The following is a 23,286-nucleotide window of genomic DNA, read 5'->3' on the forward strand; positions in this document are numbered from 1 at the left end:
AAACTAAAATTAGCTTTTTGGTCTTCATTTAAGGTTAGGGTTAGGCATAACGTTAGCAGTGTGGTTAGGGTTAGGTTCAAAATCATATTTTAAGAAGATAAATTGTAGAAATAGGCGGGGTGACGACCCACAGGGAGGGTCAAACACAGAGGTCTAACTGTCTTTTAATCACAGACGGCACCTTAATTGGGGAGGACAGGCTCATATTGATTTGCATTAACCACCAGAGTGTGTGTGTTTCAATCTGAACAGACAGAAGCCCTTTATTTGCGGTAATAAAGCTGTAGGGCCATAAAGCAGACAGCTTCAGCAGAAGGGGTAGTGCTACTGAACCTACAGCAAGAACCTGCTGGTCCTTATCAGATTGAGCACACACCCCACATAAGGAGCCCAATCAAGCACAGGCTTGACCAAGCAAACAGTTGAGTGAGTTAAAACGAAATGTTAAAAAAAAGAAGGCACATAGGGTTGAGTTGTGGGATAATATCAACTGACTCACATAATGTAGGCCAACTGGAGTGTCCCCTGCAGTTGCCAGTGTGAATATTGCACAGAGCCTTTAGAACAGATAAACAAACTACTGACGGCCTACCCCGGACGATGCTGGGCCAATTGTGCGCCGCCCTATGGGACTCCCGATCACCGCCGGTTGTGATACAGCCCGGGATCGAACCAGGGTCTGTAGTGACACCCCTAGCACTGAGATGCCATCCCTTAGACCCACTCGAGAGCCAATAGTAATGACTGGAATGGAATATATTGAATGGTATTTAACACATCAAACATGTGCTTGATACCATTCCATGTACTCCATTCCAGCCACACTTTTTATTTTTCCTGAGAATTGTGAAATGTAGCCTACCAATAACAATATGTGTATGATGAGGATGTTCCCAACATTTAATAATGGATTCACAAAAAAAGTACATGGAAAATCCAGTACAATAAGATATCGTTGACACGCACACGAATTTCCCAAATTCTAGTTTGTTTTCACAGCAAGCGGTAGGGATTTGTCTTTTTACCTTCGAGCCACCACTCTTAGCCCCGACCAATAGAATTCCGGTAAATACATGACAGAAATCTGTCAATAACTGCCTGGAGAGAAAGGGAATGGGACGCTATCATTGAAATGCATGGCGAACAGTTTGTTGACAGACTATCGTTTGGACGATTGACCATATTCATTATTTTATTCCGTAAGCTACTAACTTCACCGATTGGGACTCGTATCTATAATTCAAAAACGTTAAAGCATGGAGAGGAAAGTTGTGGCCGCTCTCTAGTGTCAGAAGTTAGCTAGCAGCCAAGCTAGCTAGCCCACTTAGCCTGGCTGTACAGTCACCTGATCTGACAAGCTACTGATAGCTAGTAGCATCAGTCTTTTTGGTGGCGGAGTTTGGTCCGCAGTGGTTCCCTCGTCCTCCAGCGGGGTGTTGTTATTGGTGAAGTGAGGACAGTTCGGCTCCTCCAGATATCTTGTCATGGAGGACCCATTTGACAGTGGTAAGGAATGACGACGCTCGCGTATTCAGCGAACTGCTACCCAGACTTTCTAGCCAGCCACATTCCCTGTAGTAACTATCAGTTGAGCTTGTAGTAAGGTTAGCAAGATAGCCGAATGTTTCAAGTCAACAAATGTCAGGCTCTTGATTGCCAAAACTGCTCCCTGGCTGACGGACTAATCAGCAATATATGCACTTATAATGATGGGTGTGTTATCTGATAGACGCCTGGCCTTGAGTACAGTAACTACATTCGGGTTCGACTGAATAAACCGGGAGTCTCTTAGCTAATGTGTCTTATGTTCTCAATATGTCAGTGTGACATTCACTTGGGGACACAAACACATTCCCCATTCGGGCTGAGGTCAGGGTTGACTTTTGACTCTTGTCACCAGAGGGATTTATTTAGCTAGCCCATTTAAAGGCTAGCTAGCTAGCTACATATTAGCCATCTAAAGAGCAGGGAATTTAAATCTTATGGCAGCCAAGTTCCTACTGTTATCTGAGGGGAAAATCTGAGCAAACCTGTTGGATTGAAAAACTCAATTGCACTGACACCCCATCCTCTCTCTATGCTTATTGGGACATTATTCTTATTGTTTAGCCTTGGCCTACACTTTGCCCTACCAAGGAAGGTGAGGAAATCCAACTCAGATTGGTTTACATTTTCTGCTGCTCGAATATGCTAAATCCTCTTGTTTTAGAGTCTAGGCCAAGCTGTGTTAGTGTTATTTACAGTCTTGACTGGAGGCTGCATTAGTTCAGTAGTTTGTTTATGTTCTAAAGACTCATAAAATGTCCTTTTAACTCAACTGTTTGCTTGGTCAAGCCTTTTGCTTTTGATAGGGCTCCTTATGTGGGGTGTGTGCTCAATCTGATAAGGACCCGCAGATTCTTGCTGTAGGTTCAGTAGCACTAACCCCTCTGCTGAAGCTGTCTGCTTTATGGCTCTACAGCTTTATTACCGCAAATCATAAATAAAGGGCTTCTGGTTGTTCCGATTGGAACACACAGACACATATACATACTGGTGGTCAATACAATCCATAATAGTCAATGGAAACACTGCTACTCAATAGACAGACACTGCTATATTTTTCTGAGTGCTTTTGAAGTCAGAAGTTTACATACACCTTAGCCATATACATTTAAACTCAGTTTTTCACAATTCCTGACAATTAATCTGAGTAAAAATTCCATGTCTTAGGTCAGTTAGGATCACCACTTTATTTTAAGAATGTGAAATGTCAGAATAATAGTAGAGAGAATGATTTATTTCATCACATTCCCAGTGGGTCATTAGTTTACATACACTCAATTAGTATTTGGTAGCATTGCCTATAGATTGTTTAACTTGGGTCAAATGTTTCAGGGAGCCTTCCACAAGCTTCGCACAATAAGTTGGGTGAATTTTGGCCCATTCCTCCTGACAGAGCTGGTGTAACTGAGTCAGGTTTGTAGGCCTCCTTGCTCACACATGCTTTTTCAGTTCTGCCCACAAATTCTCTATAGGATTGAGGTCAGGGCTTTGTGATGGCCACTCCAATACCTTAACTTTGTTGTCCTTAAGCCATTTTGCCACAACTTTGGAAGTATGCTTGGGGTCATTGTCCATTTGGAAGACCCATTTGCGACCAAGCTTTAACTTCCTGACTGATGTTTTGAGGTGTTTCTTCAATATATCCACTTCATTTTCCGTCCTCATGATGCCATCTATTTTGTGAAGTGCACCAATCCCTCCTGCAGCAAAGCACCCCCACAACATGATACTGCCACCCCTGTGGTTCACGGTTGGGATGGTGTTCTTTGGCTTGCAAGCCTCTCTCTTTTTCCTCCAAACATAACAATGGTCATTATAGCCAAACCGTTATATTTTTGTTTCATCAGACCAGAGGACATTTCTCCAAAAACTACGATCTTTGTTCTCATGTGCAGTTGCAAACCGTAGTCTGGCTTTTTTTATGGCGGATTTGGAGCAGTGGCTTCTTCCTTGCTGAGCGGCCTTTCGGGTTATGTCAATATAGGACTCGTTTTACTGTGGATATAGATACTTTTGTACCTGTTTCCTCCAGCATCTTCAAGGTCCTTTTCTGTTTTTCTGGGATTGATTTGCACTTTTCGCACCAAAGTACGCTAATCTCTAGGAGACAGAACGCGTCTCCTTCCTGAGAGGCATGACGGCTGCGTGGTCCCATGGAGTTTATACTTGCGTACTATTGTTTGTAAAGATGAACGTGGTACCTTCAGGCGTTTGTAAATTGCTCCCAAGGATGAACCAGACTTGTGGAGGTCTACAATTTTTTTCTGAGGTCTTGGCTAATTTCTTTTGATTTTCCCATGATGTCTAGCATAGACACTGAGTTTGAAGGTAGGCCTTGAAATACATCCACAGGTACACCTTCAATTGACCCAAATGATGTCAATTAGCCTATCAGAAGCTTCTAAAGCCATGACATCATATCTGGAATTTTCCAGAAAATGTTTAAAGGCACAATCAACTTAGTGTATGTGAACTTCTGACCCACTGGAATTGTGATACAGTGAATTATAAATTAAATAATCTGTCTAAACAATTGTTGGAAACATGACTTGTGTCATGCAAAAGTACACCAATTTGCAAAACTATAGTTTGTTAAGACATTTGTGGAGTGGTTGAAAACAAGTTTTAATGACTCCAACCTAAGTGAATGTAAACTTCCGACTTCAACTGTATGTTATTTCATTAGCCTACTTCAATTCAGAATTCACAAGGCCTACATGGAAAGCCTAACTGATGGGTGAATCCTGTCCTGGACACTGACTGCAGTAGTATGGAAACGAAATGCCAGGAGATTATTCCTTGTTCAGCTGACACAGGTTGTTTTCACTAACACACAGCCCAGAGGAAAGGCCTCTTGCCTGGCCTTATCTGCCCTGAGGCACCAAGTATACCTGGTCTGGGCTCTGCCTGGGGTGAGTCTAGTCCCAGCACCACTATGGCCTTGAACTTCAGGTCTGTGTGGCCCTAGCTAAGTCATATATGGTAAACATATAAGTCTGTAGACTGTCTGTGGATCTGTGTCTGTTTGTTTGAAAACAGGAAGAGTCTGGTGAGATGCTGCTGACACTTTCAGTTTCGTTGCTGCTTCAGCTATAACATTAGACCTTGCTGTGTCAGTTTGAGGTGCACTCATTTTGGTCTTAGTAACAGTTACCACATTTTTAGAATGGCCTCATTTGACACACAATACTAGTTCTAACATGGACTAAAATATTGCTATGGTTCTTATTTTGATCGGGGTATTATTAAATATGTGCCAGCAGCATACCACCCTTCATCCCACTGCTGGCTAGCCTCTGAAGCTAAGCAGGGTTGGTCCTGGTCAGTCACTGGATGGGAGACCAGATGCTGCTGGAAGTGGTGTTGGAGGGCCGGTAGGAGGCACTCTTTCCTCTGGTCTAAAAACAATATCCCAATGCCCCAGGGCAGTGATTGGGGACATTTGCCCTGTGTAGGGTTCCGTCTTTCGGATGGGACGTTAAACGGGTGTCCTGACTCTCTGTGGTCACTAAAGATCCCATGGCACTTATCGTAGGAGTAGGGGTGTTTACCCCGGTGTCCTGGCTAAATTCCCAATCTGGCCCTCAAACCATTATGGCCACCTAATCATCCCCAGTTTCCAATTGGCTCATTGATCCCTTCCCACCTGTAACTATTTCCCAGGTTGTTGCTGTATATGAGTAAGTGTTTTCAGTCAACTTACCTGGTAAAATAAATAAATATTCAGCTCCATATCAAGGCCTATTAATAGAAGCAGAATACTCTGCAGACCACAGGACTTCTGAATCAGGACTAGATCTGCTGCACGGAGGGATAGGATGAACTCTGATGGCTTCAGTTAGCCTTCTCCTAGTCACTCAGTCTAGGCAGCTGGGCCCTACCAACACGCGTGCATGTTCTCACACAATGGAACACGCGCAATAGAACGTACTAGGTGTATGAGATGGCTTTTTTTATAGTGTCATTGGTTATGATGATACTGGCTCTCTGTTCACTTACACGCAACACCCACTATTCACTGACACACACTGGGACTTCAGGGTGTGTGTGAGAGCTTTGTTTGCACCCTGCCCTGCATTCACCCACCACTGAATCAGAACACACATAGGGGCTCAGTCCCTCTGCACGGTTTTATTACAGGAGAAAAATTGGACCCTTTACAAAGAGGCACAACGGGACATTTTTTACAGTTCGACTACTGTTGTAATTGTTGTTATTGAATTAAATAGTTGACAATTTCTCTGTTTTTCTGAGGAGATACTGGGGAGAACCAATGAAAGGGAGCTCCACGCACACATGCACGTTTTATTGAACGTGTGTGTGTGTGTGTGTATATATTAACCTTTTGTTTGCTTGTATGTGTAACCAGAGCGAGCGTCCCTGCCCAGGAACATGATAGAGAACAGTATGTTTGAGGAGGAACCTGACGTAGTGGACCTGGCCAAAGACTCTACAGCCTTCCCGGTAATTACATACTATACAACACTGACATTAACCCATCCCCTCTTCACTATTCCCTTTTTTTCTTCCAACTGTTTGTTTTTCCAGATTTTTATATCTTGCCTTCTCTTTATTTTCTCTCTCTTCTTTCTCCTCCTCCAGGAGTTCCCGGCGTTGGACCCAGATGAGGTGGTGTACGAGCCCCGTAGCTCCCGTCTGCTGGTGCGAGGTCTGGGAGAGAACGACCTGGACGATGAGGAGGAGGACTATGAGTCGTCAGCCCGTCTACTGGGCATGTCCTTCATGAACAGAAGCTCCACCCGCAGTCCTAGCGCCTCCCCTTATATCAGACAGGCTCCACCCAGGTTACTTTTCAAGTCGAAATAAACTTGGTTTAAAGTGCATTTAAATATGACAGGCACTTTACAGTAAAATAGAAACAATGAAATAAACAATACTAAAGATGGATATTATATTTATAGATCATTAAATCGTTTCATTTGTTGTTTTTTGGCCAGGTCATGTTCCCGCCCCTCTGCCCGTATGCTGGTGGTGGGCGTGTTCATCTTGGTACTGGTCACGTCCATGGCGATGGTTCTCTATTTCCTGCCTGGCTGTACCTTCACTAAGGTGTGTGCGTGTGCGTCCTTGCGTTTGTGTGCGTCCTTGCGTTTGTGTGCGTCCTTGCGCTTGTGTGTGTGTGTGCTTGTGTGTGTGTGTGCTTGCGTTTGTGTGAGTGCAGAGTGTGTGGTTACTGCATCGGCCTCCACAGCTACGGGGTGGTGTGTGTGTTCACCGTGTTGATCCTCTCTCACCAGACTGGCTGTCCTAAGGCTAACTCCTCCACTCCTATGGAGCTGGTTTATCCTAAAAGCACCACTGGGGAGATGTTTCCTTGGAATGAGCTCCGCCTCCCAGCCAGTGTACGACCTGTAAACTACGACCTCTCCCTGACCCCTAACCTGACTTCCATGACCTTCACCGGCCGCACCATCATCAACATGATTATACAACACAACACCAAGCGCGTCGTTTTGCACAGCTCCGAGATCAATATCATCAAGGCAACCTTTCAGGTAGCAATGCTATGAACATTGACTATTTAACCGGAAATGGTAATATTATTTTATTATTGAAAACTTAACTGTTATTGTTCTTATGTAACTTCCTTACTTGCAATGTGAAGAGAGTAAGAGTTGCTTTCCCTGTGGAGATAAATTATGTATTACTTAGCTTAATGATGTTTCCCTCCCTAGTTAGATTGTTTCACCCTGTTAAATACTGTTTTTACTGTAACCCTTCCAGGTTGGAGAGGGTAAGAGTGTTGAGGTGAAGGTGTTGGAGTATAAACCATGGCAGCAGATAGCTGTCAGCTTCCCAGGAGATCTGAAGGAAGGCCAGGTGTGTGTGTTAACATTGGACTACACAGCCAACCTTTCACACACCTACGACGGCTTCTATAACAGCTCCTACAATGACAAGACTGGAGCCAAGAGGTATGCAAAACACTCAAAAGGCTATATACTAAAGTTTGTCCTAAAAATAACAACCTAACTTGGTGTGAATGCAGTGAGACACATTCTTTAAGTGTGAAAACTTGAGTGTATGTTGACCTTTAGTAAACTTCAAGCCTAGTCCTTGCTCTCTGTGACTGAGTGATTCTATTCAACCCTCAGGGTCCTAGCTGCCACACAGTTTGAGCCCCAGGCAGCCAGAAAGGCCTTCCCCTGTTTTGACGAGCCGGCCTTTAAAGCCACTTTCCTGGTCAGGATCACCAGAGAACCTGAATACATCGCTCTGTCCAACATGCCCAAGGTACACTGTGTGTGTGTGTATGCACGTGTGAGTTTGCGTGCACCTGTGTATTTTTAAGTGGTCAACACATTTTGTAATGTATATTTACATCAAATGATTATTGGAGACGCTTCACATGAAGAATGCCAGTGTGTAAACCATCTGTTAATGAAACTATGCACTAACTACTGTAAGTCAATCTGGATAAGAGCGTTTGCTAAAATATAGATGTAATCTAACTGTGTTGTGTTTCCCAGGCTAAGACGACTACATTACCCAGCGGCATGCTGGAGGATGAGTTTGAGCAGACTAGTGTTAATATGAGCACCTACCTGGTGGCCTTCATCGTAGCCAACTTCACCAGCATCACTAGAAATGTGTCCAATACACTGGTACGTACAGAGTCCCTGCCTCAATCTATTCACACTAGTCTTATGGCCTGCAATACACTAGAATGCAACTCTGTCTACTCTGTGCCTACCCCCCTGCCCCCAACTTTGGTTATATTGTATTTATTTCATGTGTATGGTGTGTGTGTTGCAGGTGTCGGTGTACTCTGTGCCAGAGAAGAAGGAACACACACAATATGCTCTGGACACCGCGTCCAGGTTGCTGCAGTTCTACAATACCGTATTTGACATCGACTACCCTCTGAGGAAACTGGGTGAGAGGAGAGACAGAAACACACAGACAGACACAATTAGCTCAACTGATGAACACCTTTTACATGTAGTAGTTAAATAAAGGTTCAATAAAAAATAAAAATGAAGGCCAAAAGATGAATAAAAACAATGTGAGGGAAAAGTCTGTCTTCAATAATGTGACAGAAAATACACAGTGGTATTGACCCCTCCATGTTTCTGTATCTCTCTCTCTCGCTCCTTTCTTTCTTTCTTCCCAGACCTGGTTGCTATCCCAGACTTCCTGGCGGGAGCGATGGAGAACTGGGGTCTGATCACCTTTAGAGAGACCAGCCTTTTGGTACAAAACCAGTCCTCTCTTCTCGACAAACAACTAATCGCTAACGTTGTAGCCCACGAACTCGCTCACCAGGTGTGTAGACGATTACGCGGCGATGGGGAACACGTGTGTGTGTGTGTATGCACGTCGGCAGTCTTAATGCTGTGTTGACGTTTGGTTAAGAAGCGTTGCTGTTCTTATACAGTTGCTTTAACAGTGTCTAATGCTCTTATGATACTGTTATAAAGCTGCAGTAACACTCTTCTAATGCCGCCATGTGTCAGTGGTTTGGGAACCTGGTGACGATGCGCTGGTGGAATGACCTGTGGCTCAGCGAGGGCTTCGCCACCTACTGGCAGTACGCATCTCTAATGACAGAGTTCCCACAGCTGTACCTAGTAAGTAGTACCACGTCACGTGCGTGTAAGTGCTGTGCAAGGGGTCAATGTAGATTAAGATGGCCGCGGTAGAATGACCTCTCTTCCGTCTCCAGGGCAATGTGTTCCTGGAGGAGCGGTTCAAGGCGATGGCCAAAGATTCTCTAAACTCCTCCCACCCAGTCTCTGTGTCGGCCCAGGTGACCACACCTGAACAGGTGTCTGAGATGTTTGACTCGATCACCTATGAGAAGGTACTTCAATTACATTATTTGCCTTTACTTACAACTTAATTGATTAGTATAGTGAATGATATCGAGTCCTATGGTCACAGCAGTGATGTGTGTTGTCTTTGTGTGTGTTTGTTTGTCACTAGGGTGCGTCCCTCCTGCTGATGTTGAACTCCACTCTGCCAGACGGTCAGTTCAGGAAAGGTCTCCTCGAGTATCTGCGTCAATACAGAGGATCTAACACTGTTACTGACGACCTCTGGAACAGCATCACACGGGTAGCAGTGGTCTGTCTGTGAAACCCTGTCTCTGTTTCCTGATTTTTAGTTATTTTCACAGGTTCCTTATTTTGCGTCTGCAAAATCTGGTGTAGTACCCTTCCCCCTTTCACACCATCACCCTGCATGCGTATTGTGTGTGGAGATGTCTTGTCTATTGTGTTAGTACTACTGATGGGGATGATTCTCCAGCTCTCTCTGGCCCAATGTGATGACTAGTAATATAAGTAGTAGGGCTGCCCCTTACTACAACAACAACAAAAGATTGGTCGGCCGAAGAAAAAATGAAAGTATTTTTTCCATATGTTTGAATACAATCTACTGTATCTAGGCTACTGAGCTTGTCTGATGCTTTAAACACTATGATTAAAAATGAAAAGACACAAACTACTAAAGAGGGAGTCAGAGATCCAAATAGCCTCCTCCCGCTGCTGTTGGCCTTCGCAGATTCTGCCGTTACGCTCCTGAAGTTGCCGGTAATAGGCTACACCAGCCGTCGGCAACCTTTTCCGTTTGGAGTGCTAAGTTATCGTACCATTTCTACTGATCTGCGTGCAAGTTATAATTTTCATATAATGTAAAAGTAACATCTATTGCCATTGCCAATATATAAAAATACCCAACATAAAGCCAACAAATAAAAACATTGCAGCCCGCAGGTAGGAAATAACCTGATAAGTATCTAAGAATCACATTGGCTACGTATGGCCTGTCTACAAGTAACTTGAAACATTGTCAGCTATTAACTTGGTCTGGCCCCGATGCTCGTGCTAGCAAACTTCCGACATTGTATAAAATCTGACCATATCCTCCTGATTCCTGCTTACAAGCAAAAACTAAAGCAGGAAGTAGTCGTGACTCAATCAATGCGGAAGTGGTCAGATGACGCAAATACTAAGCTAGCACAGGCTGCAATATGTTCCAGGATTCTTCCGATGGCATTGAGGAGTACACCACATCAGTCACTGGCTTTATCAATAAGTGCATCGACGACGTCGTCTCCACAGTGACCGTACGTACATACCCCAACCAGAAGCCATGGAATACAGGCAACATCCGCACTGAGCTAAAGGGTAGAGCTGCCGCTTTCAAGGAGCGGGACTCTAACCCAGGCGCTTATAAGAAATCCCGCTATACCTGCCGACGAACCATCAAACAGGCAAAGCGTCAATACAGGACTAAGATTCAATCCCACTACACCGGCGCCGATGCTCGTCGAATGTGGCAGGGCTTGCAAACTATTACGGACTACAAAGGGAAGCACAGCTGTGAGCTGCCCAGTGACACGAACCTACCAGACGAGCTAAATTACTTCTATGCACGCTTCGAGGCAAGCAAAACTGAAGCATGCAGGAGCGCACCAGCTGTTCTGGATGACTGTGTGATCACGCTCTCCGTAGCCGATGTAAAAACCTTTAAACGGGTCAACATTCACAAGGCCGCAGGGCCAGACGGATTACCAGGACGTGTACTCAGAGCATGCGCTGACCAACTGGCAATAGTCCCTGTGCCAAGAACACCAAAGTAACCTGCCTAAATGACTACAGACCAGTAGCACTACAGTTGAGCAGGGCAGAAATTTGATGAATTGATTTGTTGGAAAGGTGGCATCCTGTGACGGTGCCACATTAAAAGTCACCAAACTCTTCAGTAAGGCCATTCTACTGCCAATGTTTGGCTATGGAGATTGCATGGCCGTGTGCTTGATTTTATACACCTGTCATCAATGGGTTTGGCTGAAATGGCCAAATCCACTAATTTGAAGGGGTGTACACACTCTTGTATGTATAGTGTATTTGCCACTGCTTGACTAAAAAATGTTCTTCAACCAACAGCCTATCGATCAAACAATCGACCAGTTGATTAAATTGTGTTAGCCCTAATTAGTGGACATGTATCATTGATTATTGTTTCTGGATGTGCCAGGTCCAAGTGCTTCCCCAGCAGGAGAGTGTGTCAGACATGATGAGAACATGGACACTGCAGAAAGGCTTCCCATTGGTTACCGTCAGCCGCAAGGGTGGTGAGGTGACCCTCACACAGGAACACTTCCTGCTCTCCACAGACAACACCACACACACCTCCAGGTGAGATGCATGCACACACATATGCTCACGCTCACGCACACACACACACACACACACCAACCAGTTTTTTTTTTTGTCCTCAGCCTGTGGCACATCCCTGTGACATATGTGAATGACAGCTGTAGCTCCGCCCCTTCCTGCAGACAGATGTTCACTCTGAGGAATAAGACAGGTATAACACATTCAACTTCTGTACATTGAGCTGGGTAGCTGTCATTTAGTTTGACTTAATGTTATGCATTGTCTAGTTTGTGTGTCAGGCTTGTATAGTACTTAGTAATGTTTGGCCTGCTGGTTGTATGCTCCGAGGTAAGAGCATGTTCATGTATCTGAGTGCATTGTTCTGTGTTTTCCTCTTAGCGACTCTGAAGGTGTCAGAGAGTGTTAAGTGGCTGAAGTTGAACTACATGAACACAGGCTTCTATATAGTTCACTATGGAGACGAGGGCTGGACAGCTCTCATAGACGCTCTAAAGACTGACGTCAGCACACTCACACCTCACGACCGCGCTTCGCTCATACACAACATCTTCTCCCTATCCAGGTCAGTGTGTGTGTGTTTGTACTGTGGCATGGTTCACTCAATGGAGGGTAATACTCGCTAGATGATATCTCTCAGAAGGACAGGATTTCATTTTTTCCAGACGGTGGTCGTTGCTGTAAAAAAAAAAGTGTTTTCAGTCAACCTACCTGGTAAATAGTTAAGAAATGGATTAATTGGAGGCCTTTCTTAATACTCTGCCTGGACTTGTACGATTACCTGAACATGTCTGTCTATATGTTAGATGTTTTGGATGCTCAACTGAACAGACAACGGACACAAATGGACTAAATTGATTCATATCTATTCATGTTTTTCTCTCCCGCTCATCAGGCTGGGTCGTGTGTCCTTCCGTCAGGTTCTCAGCCTGTTGGACTATACTACCAATGAGACTGAGACTGCTCCTCTGACAGAGGCCCTAACACAGCTCAGCTCTGTCTACAGACTACTGGACAAGAGACCGGAGCTAAGACTGGTGGCCCGCATGAAGGTACACACACTAGATTGTCAGGTACCTTGTTCTGGGGCCTAGTCCCACCATTTGGGACAAACTGACTGTGCTAACGTTCTCTTTGTAATGCGTGTTCCAGGCGTACATCTTGGGTCATTTTGGCCCTCTGATGGACAGTCAGGACTGGGGAGTGGAGGAGAGCGTCTCCAGTCAGGAGCGGAGGTCAGCCCTTCTAGAGTTGGCATGTAGTCTTGGACGGCAGAACTGTACTGACCAGGCCACGGCCCTCTATGAACAGTGGACCAACTCCAACCAAACCAATCGGTACACACATGGACTGAATGAAAATGGTTCAAACGATGTATTAAAACAAGATTATATTTTGGGTTCTGATGGGGTGCAACAGTTGAACTAAGCTCATGAGGCATTTATAATATTCTTCAAGAATCAATGGCTATATATCATGAATATAAAAGGTACAAAATGTATGTATTTATCTTATATTGCCCCTTTATGGATATAAACAATGAAGACAGGCTTGCTTGTTTAAAAAAATATATACTATTAGATATTTTGGCTGCCATTGTCTTCATCAGAAATGAGTAAAGCTAGTGACCTGTTCTATAGGGATCTTGTGGTAATGTAGTGATGTCTCTTCCAGCATCCCAGGTGATCTTCAACGAGTGGTGTTTTCTGTAGCAGCCCAGTCTGACTCTGGTTGGCTGTCTCTGCTGGACACCTATAGACTCACCACTTACGACTCGGAGAAACGCAAGATACTGCAGGCCCTCGCCTCCACACAGGACCCACGACGCATCGTATGGTGAGGGAGACCGCGTGTGGGTGGGGGGGGGGGTACATGGTAGAGGTCTTCACGGATCCACCTGTACCTGAATACCTGCGACCAGAATTCAAAATGGTATCACTGGTCTGAGTCGGATCTGATATGAATGTCTCAGGTATGTGTAGTTTTAACTGACCCATTCAGATCCGAACGCGACTGCTGCAGTGGAGGGAGAGAGAGAAATTGTGTAATTTATGCTGCTGGTCTTTGCTTTTCATGAGAGTGGTGCTGGTTGGAAGCAAAAGGCTACAGTCAGCCTCCGTGTGGGGAAAAGGTTAGGAGATATCTAATCAATGATGGAATGGAAAGTTTAAAGGAGAAGGATGAGCTACAATAATCAAGAGCCAACAGGTAGGCTGCTACTTTATATTCTGAATGGATTTGTATGTAACTGTAGGATGTGAAAGCGCATGCAGCTTCAATTAGCCTAGATGGTTAGTTAACCAGGTTCTCCTGGTTTGATGCAGTCAAGACGGGTACTATGTAATCATATTGGATGATAAATAATTTAGCTACAGTATGGCAGCTTTTAGTCTACTATAGTGCGAGTCGGCTTGTTTGGTTGCGGTCTCTCTCTCCCTCCCTGTACCCTGTGTCACCCGCACAGCACGGCCCCTGCTAGATCGTCACCTCTCTCTACCTCCTCGCCAATGTGCTTAATCAGCTCTGGGTTAATAAAGTAGCTTAAAAATGGATTTTTCTGCTGCTTCCCTCACTCGGGTCGGGTCTGGATCCGACGAGGTCTAAACGGAACTGATCTAGTTGTCCTCGGGTCTGTCCGGGAACGGGTCTGTATATTAAAAAAAAATGTATTCATATATATATTGGGTCTGGACTGGAATTCCCCAGGTCCATTTCAGAACGGGTCCAGCTTTTTGGACCAGTGAAGGCCTCCAGTCCATGGTACTTAATCAATCAATATACAGACAATTAACTGGCCAACTTAACCTGTACCCAGAGGTTGTGCGGAGAGTCACAGTTGTAATTAAGCTGTTCCCAGTTATGTTTGTAGCGGACTGTGGTGTGTGTTTCTGCAACACTCTAAACACATCCTCCTTCAGGATTCTGAGTACGGTGCTCGAGGGAGGGATTATCCACACCCAGGAGCTGCCACTGGTCATCAGCACTGTGAGCGACGGCTTCGCTGGCCACTTGTTCGTCTGGGACTTTGTCAAAGAGAGCTGGGACAGGATCATAGAGAAGTGAGTGCCCGTAAAGAATAATAAGATCAATTATACGTTTACATACTTACACCGTCAACATACAGAAATGGACACACAAACAATAGTTTCCCAATTATAATCTATGGCCCTGTTTTGATTGCATGATGTGGAGATGTGGCCTGTTTGGATTGGCTGTTGTGAAGATGTGGCCTGTTTTAATTGGCTGTGTGTGTGTGTAGGTTTCCAGTGGGGTCCTATTCCATCCAGAGCATCGTCAAGTCCACCACCTCCCAGTTCTCTACTCAGACACACCTGGAGGAAGTGAGCTGACACCTCAGAACCATGCTGACTATATCATGTCTGTGTATCAGATGCGTAGAGTCCTCTTCTCTCATGTCAACTCTTGTCTGTGTAGGTCCAGGGTTTCTTCTCCAGTCTGAAGGAGCGGGGCTCACAGATGCGTAGCGTCCAGGAGGCTTTAGAGACCATCAGACTGAACCAGCACTGGATGGACAGGAACCTCGCAACACTTAGAGACTGGCTCTAACATGGCCGCTGGGCAACTGTAGCCCCCGACAACCCGCTCTGGGGACCGTGTTGGCATGGCAACAGCAGCTTTTGCACTGTCGTAGGGCTTGCCTCATATTCCCCTTATTGTTCCTACTTTTTTAAACTACTTTTCGCTAGGGATGGGCACGGTTAATCGAATATCCGGATATACGGACAGACTTGAGTGTTCATTTTTGGAAGAATCAAAATTAGAAGCTTTTTTTTTTTTTTTTTATCAATGGAAAAAGCTTTGTCTAAATTAAGCAAGGCAACAGTAAACATGTTGTCCCCCACAAATTATGCAGCAATCTAAATGGCAGAAAATCCATCATGGCGGGCTTTATTGACGTTGTGAGGAGAGGAACCTCTGTACCGAATGTCATGACATTAGGTCAAACAAGTGAGGGGCGTGACCTTTCATAGTTTGCATTTTCAATCTTGTTATAGCGCCACCAACTGGCCATAACTGTAACTTTGTAAATGCCGTATCTCTATGGCAATACGCATTATTCACCCAAGTTTCGTCAATCGGACCAGTGCTATCTGAAATATTGGGCGTAAAGACAGATCGGGGAGGACAATTATACTTGGGACATTTTTACCTACAAGGATATACAGATAACTGCCAAAATAAAGTACACACCAACATAGTGTCTTAATAGGGCGTTGGGCCGCCAGAACGGCTTCAATGCGCTTTGGCGTAGATTATACAAGTGTCTGGAACTCTATTGGAGGGAAGTGACACCATTCTTCCGTGAGAAATTCTATAATTTGGGGTTTTGTTGATGGTGGTGGAAAACACTTGTCTCATGCAATGCTCCAGAATCTCCCATAAGTGTTCAAGAACGGATGACTGATCCACCCACCCACACTCTTTAAACCCGCTATGCTCCTTTGACACCCCTCTTTCAAAGTAACAGATCTCTTCTAGCCATGGTGGGCAACTGGGCATTTTTATACATGACCCTAAGCATGATGGGATGTTAAATGCTTAATTAACGCAGGAACCACACCTGTTTTGGAAGCACCTGCTTTTTAATATACTTTGAATCCCTCATTTACTCAAGTGTTTCCTTTGTTGGCAGTTACCTATACCATGACAAATGAAATTCTTAATTTAATAAAACAACATTTTGAATGTAGCTAGTTTTTATAACGCTGTGTTGCCCTACTGCTGCACATTTAGGCCTCCAGGCTGCCCTGACATCGGCATGCTAGTTTTCCCATTTCAAATAGCGATTTACAGGCACTCCTCTTACTGAGTTTTCACAATACCTGACAGATCATTGAAAAACACTCACCAGAAAACCTTTTTTGTGACAGAATCGGTTCCATCTTGGTGAAAATCAGACTTGCTGTTAGCCAACCTCCTGGAGGAAAGCAGCATGTCCGCTGTTTACCTCTGCCATGTGCATTTTCCTCATTCTGATTGGTCGGCAGTCAATATCCGGATATCCGAAAAAATATCATGATATATTATTTGAATAGTAAAATAATTTCAAAGGCCCATCCCTACTTTTCGCAATGATCAGAAGTAGTGCACTTTACTGTATAGGGAACATGGTGTTATTTTTAGGCTTGTCCTATGAGTTTATTTAGTAGTATTTAGCTCAGGGTGAACTCAAATTCCTTTCTATGCTGTCAAGCAAACTTCCCCTACAGCTTTCACCACGGCACCATGCCTGGATACAGCAGCCCGTCTCTCTTTCTTTCAAACTCGACGTGCTTCACATTGTGCCACCACATAGTGTATGTGTAGCAGCCACCTGAGAAATAAGGAAAGGGAATACAGGAAGAGAACATGCTGTCTGTCATCAACGCTGGCCACGTGTCATCAGTATGGGTCACCTGTGAAACTCATGGTGCAGTGACTAACTGCTCTCTCAGACCCTGGCCCTGACACCAACCTCCTCATGACTGTCCTACTGACTGTGAGCAGTGGGGGAGATGGGAGAATGTCTGTTGAAGGCCAGAGTTGGGCTACAGAGCTGATACACAATACTACTTCAGCCAGAACATGTACGGCTGGCTACCAGTAACATGTTGAAGGAACATGAAAATACCTTCTCACTGTTTAGATGCTCCCAAAGTTCTACTGTACCACATTTCCACCACTAGGTATTTTATTTAGACCTCAAGAAGTATTGGTTGGATAGTGGAAACGTTGCTGAAACGTTGTTTTGATGAATCTTGAAGCATCTTACCCCCAGCACTTCTTCTGTTGATGTAACTTTATTTGTTACATTTTGACAGTTAAAGGAAAACTCCACCCAAGAATGATCTTTTGGTATTTATTTCATTAGTCCATTGTTGATCTGGTCCCAAAACTGCTTTTCTTTTGCATATGAGGCGATCTGTGTACAGAATATTTCACTCTCACAATGCTTGTAAAGATGTCATTATTATTATTACTCCCATCTCTACCTTGCTTTTTGCTTGTCCTATTTTGTGTGAGCAGATCTCTCACTTGTTGTTTAACTTTGGTTTCTGTTGTGTGTGTGTGTATATAGTGTGTACAGTGTGATACCACGTAGACATAAGAGTCCCGGTCAAAGGGTTTTGTTTTTACTAAACAATGACGTATACTGATTTATAATGTTGGCTCACTTCAATGCCTCATGTTGGAATATGGCAGGGTTTCCCAAACTCACCAAAAAGGTGAATGTTGGGGTTAATATACAGGGTCGCCTGATTATGTCTGTCTTTTCCATTAAAGGACTTGACAGTGAGGGACCCAACAGTGTTGCGTCTGTAGAGCTGGGTAGAGTCGTTTTCTATGCCGTGTCTGTAGTCCAACAAAGTGTGGATAATCAGAAAGTAATTTCACCAGTTTAAGTTCTGTGATTGGTTAGCCTGGCTCAGTCAGGGCTAGGTTACGTTGTCTCGCTGTGTGTGAGGTTTATGGTATTCAGTTCTGTATGGTAGCCTTGTTGTTGACGTAATTGTTTCAGCCTCCCGGCTGGCTCTGTTAGAGCTCCCTTTAGGAACAGATCTAGGGCCAGTTACCACCACCAAAGCCAATGAAGACCCTGGATCTGTGTTTAGGGGCATCTTCATGCTACCTCCTCTCTGCTACAGCAGCACTAGCTCCAGTGGTCAACCACTGAATGTCCTGAAGGAACTCTTCTATTACAAAACAGCATGACCAATGACTGAGTGTCTAGCTAGCTCCTCTTCTAATCTAAAGCCTCAGATGTCTGTATGTCTCTTGTTGGTACTGGCTCATTCTGAAAGAGGATTCACTTCCCTGTCTCACTCTGAATGTTATGTCATGTTGAAAACATTGGAAAAACCAGGTCATATTGGTGGTTCTGATATTTATTTTTTATTTAACCCATATTTCACCAGGTAAGTTGACTGAGAACACGTTCTCATTTACAGCAGGGACCTGGGGAATAGTTACAGGGGAGAGGGGGGATGAATGAGCCAATTGATAGCACTATGAAATCAAATATGCTAGCTTTGGTGCAGAATTGTGAATCATATTGTTGATTTTTAGATGTTAATCATTCACTCACTCACCAGAAAACAACAGCCCGTACTGTACCTCAGAGCTCAGGGTTAGTTCTGTTAGTAACTGTTAACTCTTCACTGAACCTACTGGCATAAAGCCTACCTAACACTGCCACAAAGATGACATGTTATATAACCAGTCATCATTACAGCTGATGCAATCTCATGAAAACGGCCTTTTCCACTACCATAACTCAAACTATTATTTAGGTTTGTTAGATTTTATATCAAGTTAATTAGCCAAAGCCTACATAATGACTGCTTGTTTTCCATGTCAGTTTTACGACAGTGTTATAATGCCTTATGACAGACGGTTTAGGTGAAGTGTATGAAGACCCAGATGGAGGTGGCATGTCTCTAGATTATGATTCTATGTTAGTGTATTCCTATGCCAAGCTCACCTTGAGATTGTTGCTCATCATTTTAAACTTTTTTGCACTGGGGTTGAATGATGGTGAAAAATGTAAGGCTCTTCATGCCATGAAAAAACAAATGTATGAATAAAATAGTTTTCTGGACTTTCATTGCTCTGTGTTTTGTGTTCAGCAGGTCAAGTGTTAGCTTGGGATTTATCCAAATGTGTTACAGATAGGAATGTAATGTAGACTATACATAGTTGTTAGGACTGTATGCTTAATTACACAACTAGACCACCAGAGGCTGCTCTTTCCCCCCTCTCCCAGTGACGTCTCACTGTCTTCAGTCTTGCTCGTCATATTTGTGGTGGAGGGCTCATTTTAATACACCATAGATCATGTGTCTTATCATTCCTTTTCCCCACCACGAAAACACAATCTTTAAGATAATTTCTGTCATGTTTTGTACTCCAGACATACACAACTGCACCACCTATCGCACCTTCACAAAAAACGTGAAGACGTGGATAAAGGCCAATTTGACTTGAACATAATCCCTAGCTGTGTATTTCAGTTTTCCATGTGTGTAGTTTGTGAGATGTGGAAACACTGTTGCTTTTGTGTTTTGTGCTATTGCTGTCAGCATGATACGTGTTGCTTGTCCTATGTTGCTCTGCGTGTGCTCACTACTCATTGTTTTTAATAACCTTCCCAGGGACTGCAGTTGAAAATTAGCCGCGTAGCTAAAACCGGCACATGTACTGAAACGTTGATTTAATGTGCACTGTCCCTGTAAAAATAAACTCAATCAATTCCTGTCATACACTGGAAATGGGGCTGTTTAAAAAATAATTCACCACCACGTTCACGAAAATGGTTCGCTCCTACAGAGCAGTGGGTTGCTATATAAAGCAGGCATTGAGGCATTGTTACTGTTCATTTGAACGTTAGGTTACTCGTTTTGCCCATTCTACGCGGCTTTGAGCGTGGCTAATCTGAAAATGGTGCTGGCTAAAGCTAAAACTGGCGAGTGTAGAGAGTATAGAGATATTGTTATCCACGTCGGCACCAACGATGTTAGGATGAAACAGTCAGAGATCACCAAGCGCAACATAGCTTCTGCGTGTAAATCAGCTAGAAAGATGTGTCGGCATCGAGTAATTGTCTCTGGCCCCCTCCCAGTTAGGGGGAGTGATGAGCTCTACAGCAGAGTCTCGCAACTCAATCGCTGGTTGAAAACTGTTTTCTGCCCCTCCCAAAATATAGCATTTGTAGATAATTGGCCCTCTTTCTGGGACTCACCCACAAACAGGACCAAACCTGACCTGCTGAGGAGTGACGGACTCCATCCTAGCTGGAGGGGTGCTCTCATTTTATCTACCAACATAGACAGGGCTCTAACTCCTCTAGCTCCACAATGAAATAGGGTGCAGGCCAGGCAGCAGGCTGTTAGCCAGCCTGCCAGCATAGTGGAGTCTGCCACTAGCACAGTCAGTGTAGTCAGCTCAGCTATCACCATTGGGACCGTGTCTGTGCCTCGACCTAGGTTGGGCAAAACTAAACATGGCGGTGTTCGCTTTAGCAATCTCACTAGGATAAAGACCACCTCCAATCCTGTCATTATTGAAAAGAAATCATGATACCTCACATCTCAAAATAGGGCTACTTAATGTTAGATCCCTTACTTCAAAGGCAATTATAGTCAATGAACTAATCACTGATCATAATCTTGATGTGATTGGCCTGACTGAAACATGGCTTAAGCCTGATGAATTTACTGTGTTAAATGAGGCCTCACCTCCTGGCTACACTAGTGACCATATCCCCCGTGCATCCCGCAAAGGCAGAGGTGTTGCTAACATTTACGATAGCAAATTTCAATTTACACAAAAAAAAAAGACGTTTTCGTCTTTTGAGCTTCTAGTCATGAAATCTATGCAGCCTACTCAATCACTTTTTATAGCTACTGTCTACAGGCCTCCTGGGCCATATACAGCGTTCCTCACTGAGTTCCCTGAATTCCTATCGGACCTTGTAGTCATAGCAGATAATATTCTAATTTTTGGTGACTTTAATATTCACATGGAAAAGTCCACAGACCCACTCCAAAAGGCTTTCGGAGCCATCATCGACTCAGTGGGTTTTGTCCAACATGTCTCTGGACCCACTCACTGTCACAGTCATACGCTGGACCTAGTTTTGTCCCATGGAATAAATGTTGTGGATCTTAATGTTTTTCCTCATAATCCTGGACTATCGGACCACCATTTTATTACGTTTGCAATTGCAACAAATAATCTGCTCAGACCCCAACCAAGGATCATCAAAAGTCATAAATTCACAGACAACACAAAGATTCCTTGATGTCCTTCCAGAATCCCTCTGTCTACCCAAGGACGCCAGAGGACAAAAATCAGTTAACCACCTAACTGAACAACTCAATTTAACGTTGCGCAATACCCTAGATGCAGTTGCACCCCTAAAAACTAAAAACATTTCTCATAAGAAACTAGCTCCCTGGTACACATAAAATACCCGAGCTCTGAAGCAAGCTTCCAGAAAATTGGAACGGAAATGGCGCCACACCAAACTGGAAGTTTTCTGACTATCTTGGAAAGAAAGTACTGTGCAGTACCGAAGAGCCCTTACTGCTGCTCGATCATCCTATTTTTCTAACTTAATTTAGGAAAATAAGAACAAACCCGAAATTCCTTTTTGATACTGTCGCAAAGCTAACTAAAAAAGCAGCATTCCCCAAGAGAGGATGACTTTCACTTTAGCAGTGATAAATTCATGAACTTCGAGGAAAAGATTATGATTATTAGAAAGCAAATTACGGACTCCTCCTTAAATCTGCGTATTCCTTCAAAGCTCAGTTGTCCTGAGTCTGCACAACTCTGCCAGGACCTAGGATCAAGAGAGACGCTCAAGTGTTTTAGTACTATATCTCTTGACACAATGATGAAAATAATCATGGCCTCTAAACCTTCAAGCTGCATACTGGACCCTATTCCAACTAAACTACTGAAAGAGCTGCTTCCTGTGCTTGGCCCTCCTATGTTGAACATAATAAATGGCTCTCTATCCACCGGATGTGTACCAAACTCACTAAAAGTGGCAGTAATAAAGCCTCTCTTGAAAAAGCCAAACCTTGACCCAGAAAATGTTAAAAACTATCGGCCTATATCGAATCTTCCATTCCTCTCAAAAATTTTAGAAAAGGCTGTTGCGCAACAACTCACTGCCTTCCTGAAGACAAACAATGTATATGAAATGCTTCAGTCTGGTTTTAGACCCCATCATAGCACTGAGACGGCACTTGTGAAGGTGGTAAATTACCTTTTAATGGCATCGGACCGAGGCTCTGCATCTGTCCTCGTGCTCCTAGACCTTAGTGCTGCTTTTGATACCATCGATCACCACATTCTTTTGGAGAGATTGGAAACCCAAATTGGTCTACACGGACAAGTTCTGGCCTGGTTTAGATCTTATCTGTCGGAAAGATATCAGTTTGTCTCTGTGAATGGTTTGTCCTCTGACAAATCAACTGTAAATTTCGGTGTTCCTCAAGGTTCCGTTTTAGGACCACTATTGTTTTCACTATATATTTTACCTCTTGGGGATGTTATTCGAAAACATAATGTTAACTTTCACTGCTATGCGGATGACACACAGCTGTACATTTCAATGAAACATGGTGAAGCCCCAAAATTGCCCTTGCTAGAAGCATGTGTTTCAGACATAAGGAAGTGGATGGCTGCAAACTTCCTACTTTTAAACTCGGACAAAACAGAGATACTTGTTCTAGGTCCCAAGAAACAAAGAGATCTTCTGTTGAATCTGACAATTAATCTTAATGGTTGTACAGTCGTCTCAAATAAAACTGAAGGACCTCGGCGTTACTCTGGACCCTGATCTCTCTTTTGAAGAACATATCAAGACCATTTCAAGGACAGCTTTTTTCCATCTACGTAACATTGCAAAAATCAGAAACCTTCTGTCCAAAAATGATGCAGAAAAATTAATCCATGCTTTTGTCACTTCTAGGTTAGACTACTGCAATGCTCTACTTTCCGGCTACCCGGATAAAGCACTAAATAAACTTCAGTTAGTGCTAAATTTGATCATATTACTCCAGTGCTAGCCTCTCTACACTGG

At 43.9% G+C, this 23,286-nt stretch overlaps 1 protein-coding gene across 1 annotated transcript; it reads left to right on the forward strand.

Moving 5' to 3' along the window:
• The first annotated feature begins 1,053 nt into the window (after positions 1-1,053).
• On the forward strand, positions 1,054-19,290 carry LOC139411004 (leucyl/cystinyl aminopeptidase). The gene is made up of 22 exons (XM_071156771.1): positions 1,054-1,506; positions 5,915-6,009; positions 6,148-6,350; positions 6,504-6,615; positions 6,804-7,061; positions 7,291-7,481; positions 7,662-7,800; positions 8,037-8,171; positions 8,323-8,443; positions 8,681-8,832; positions 9,024-9,137; positions 9,233-9,370; positions 9,493-9,624; positions 11,551-11,711; positions 11,795-11,883; positions 12,072-12,255; positions 12,586-12,742; positions 12,843-13,027; positions 13,365-13,526; positions 14,609-14,749; positions 14,950-15,031; positions 15,126-19,290. The coding sequence occupies exons 1-22, from the start codon at positions 1,485-1,487 to the stop codon at positions 15,255-15,257; spliced, it is 3,105 nt and encodes a 1,034-aa protein (XP_071012872.1). The 5' UTR covers positions 1,054-1,484; the 3' UTR covers positions 15,258-19,290.
• The last annotated feature ends 3,996 nt before the right edge of the window (positions 19,291-23,286 follow it).

This window comes from Oncorhynchus clarkii, chromosome 6 (genome assembly GCF_045791955.1).
Source record: "Oncorhynchus clarkii lewisi isolate Uvic-CL-2024 chromosome 6, UVic_Ocla_1.0, whole genome shotgun sequence".
Taxonomy (NCBI): Eukaryota; Metazoa; Chordata; class Actinopteri; order Salmoniformes; family Salmonidae; genus Oncorhynchus; species Oncorhynchus clarkii.

What these genes read in the sequence shown, in the direction of transcription:
- LOC139411004 (XM_071156771.1), top strand. Translation starts at nt 1,485, where the DNA reads ATGGAGGACCCATTTGACAGTG. An exon ending in GAAATGTGTCCAATACACTG is followed by an intron (nt 8,172 to 8,322) that starts GTACGTACAGAG and finishes TGTGTGTTGCAG; the next exon opens with GTGTCGGTGTACTCTGTGCC. An exon ending in GACCCACGACGCATCGTATG is followed by an intron (nt 13,527 to 14,608) that starts GTGAGGGAGACC and finishes ATCCTCCTTCAG; the next exon opens with GATTCTGAGTACGGTGCTCG.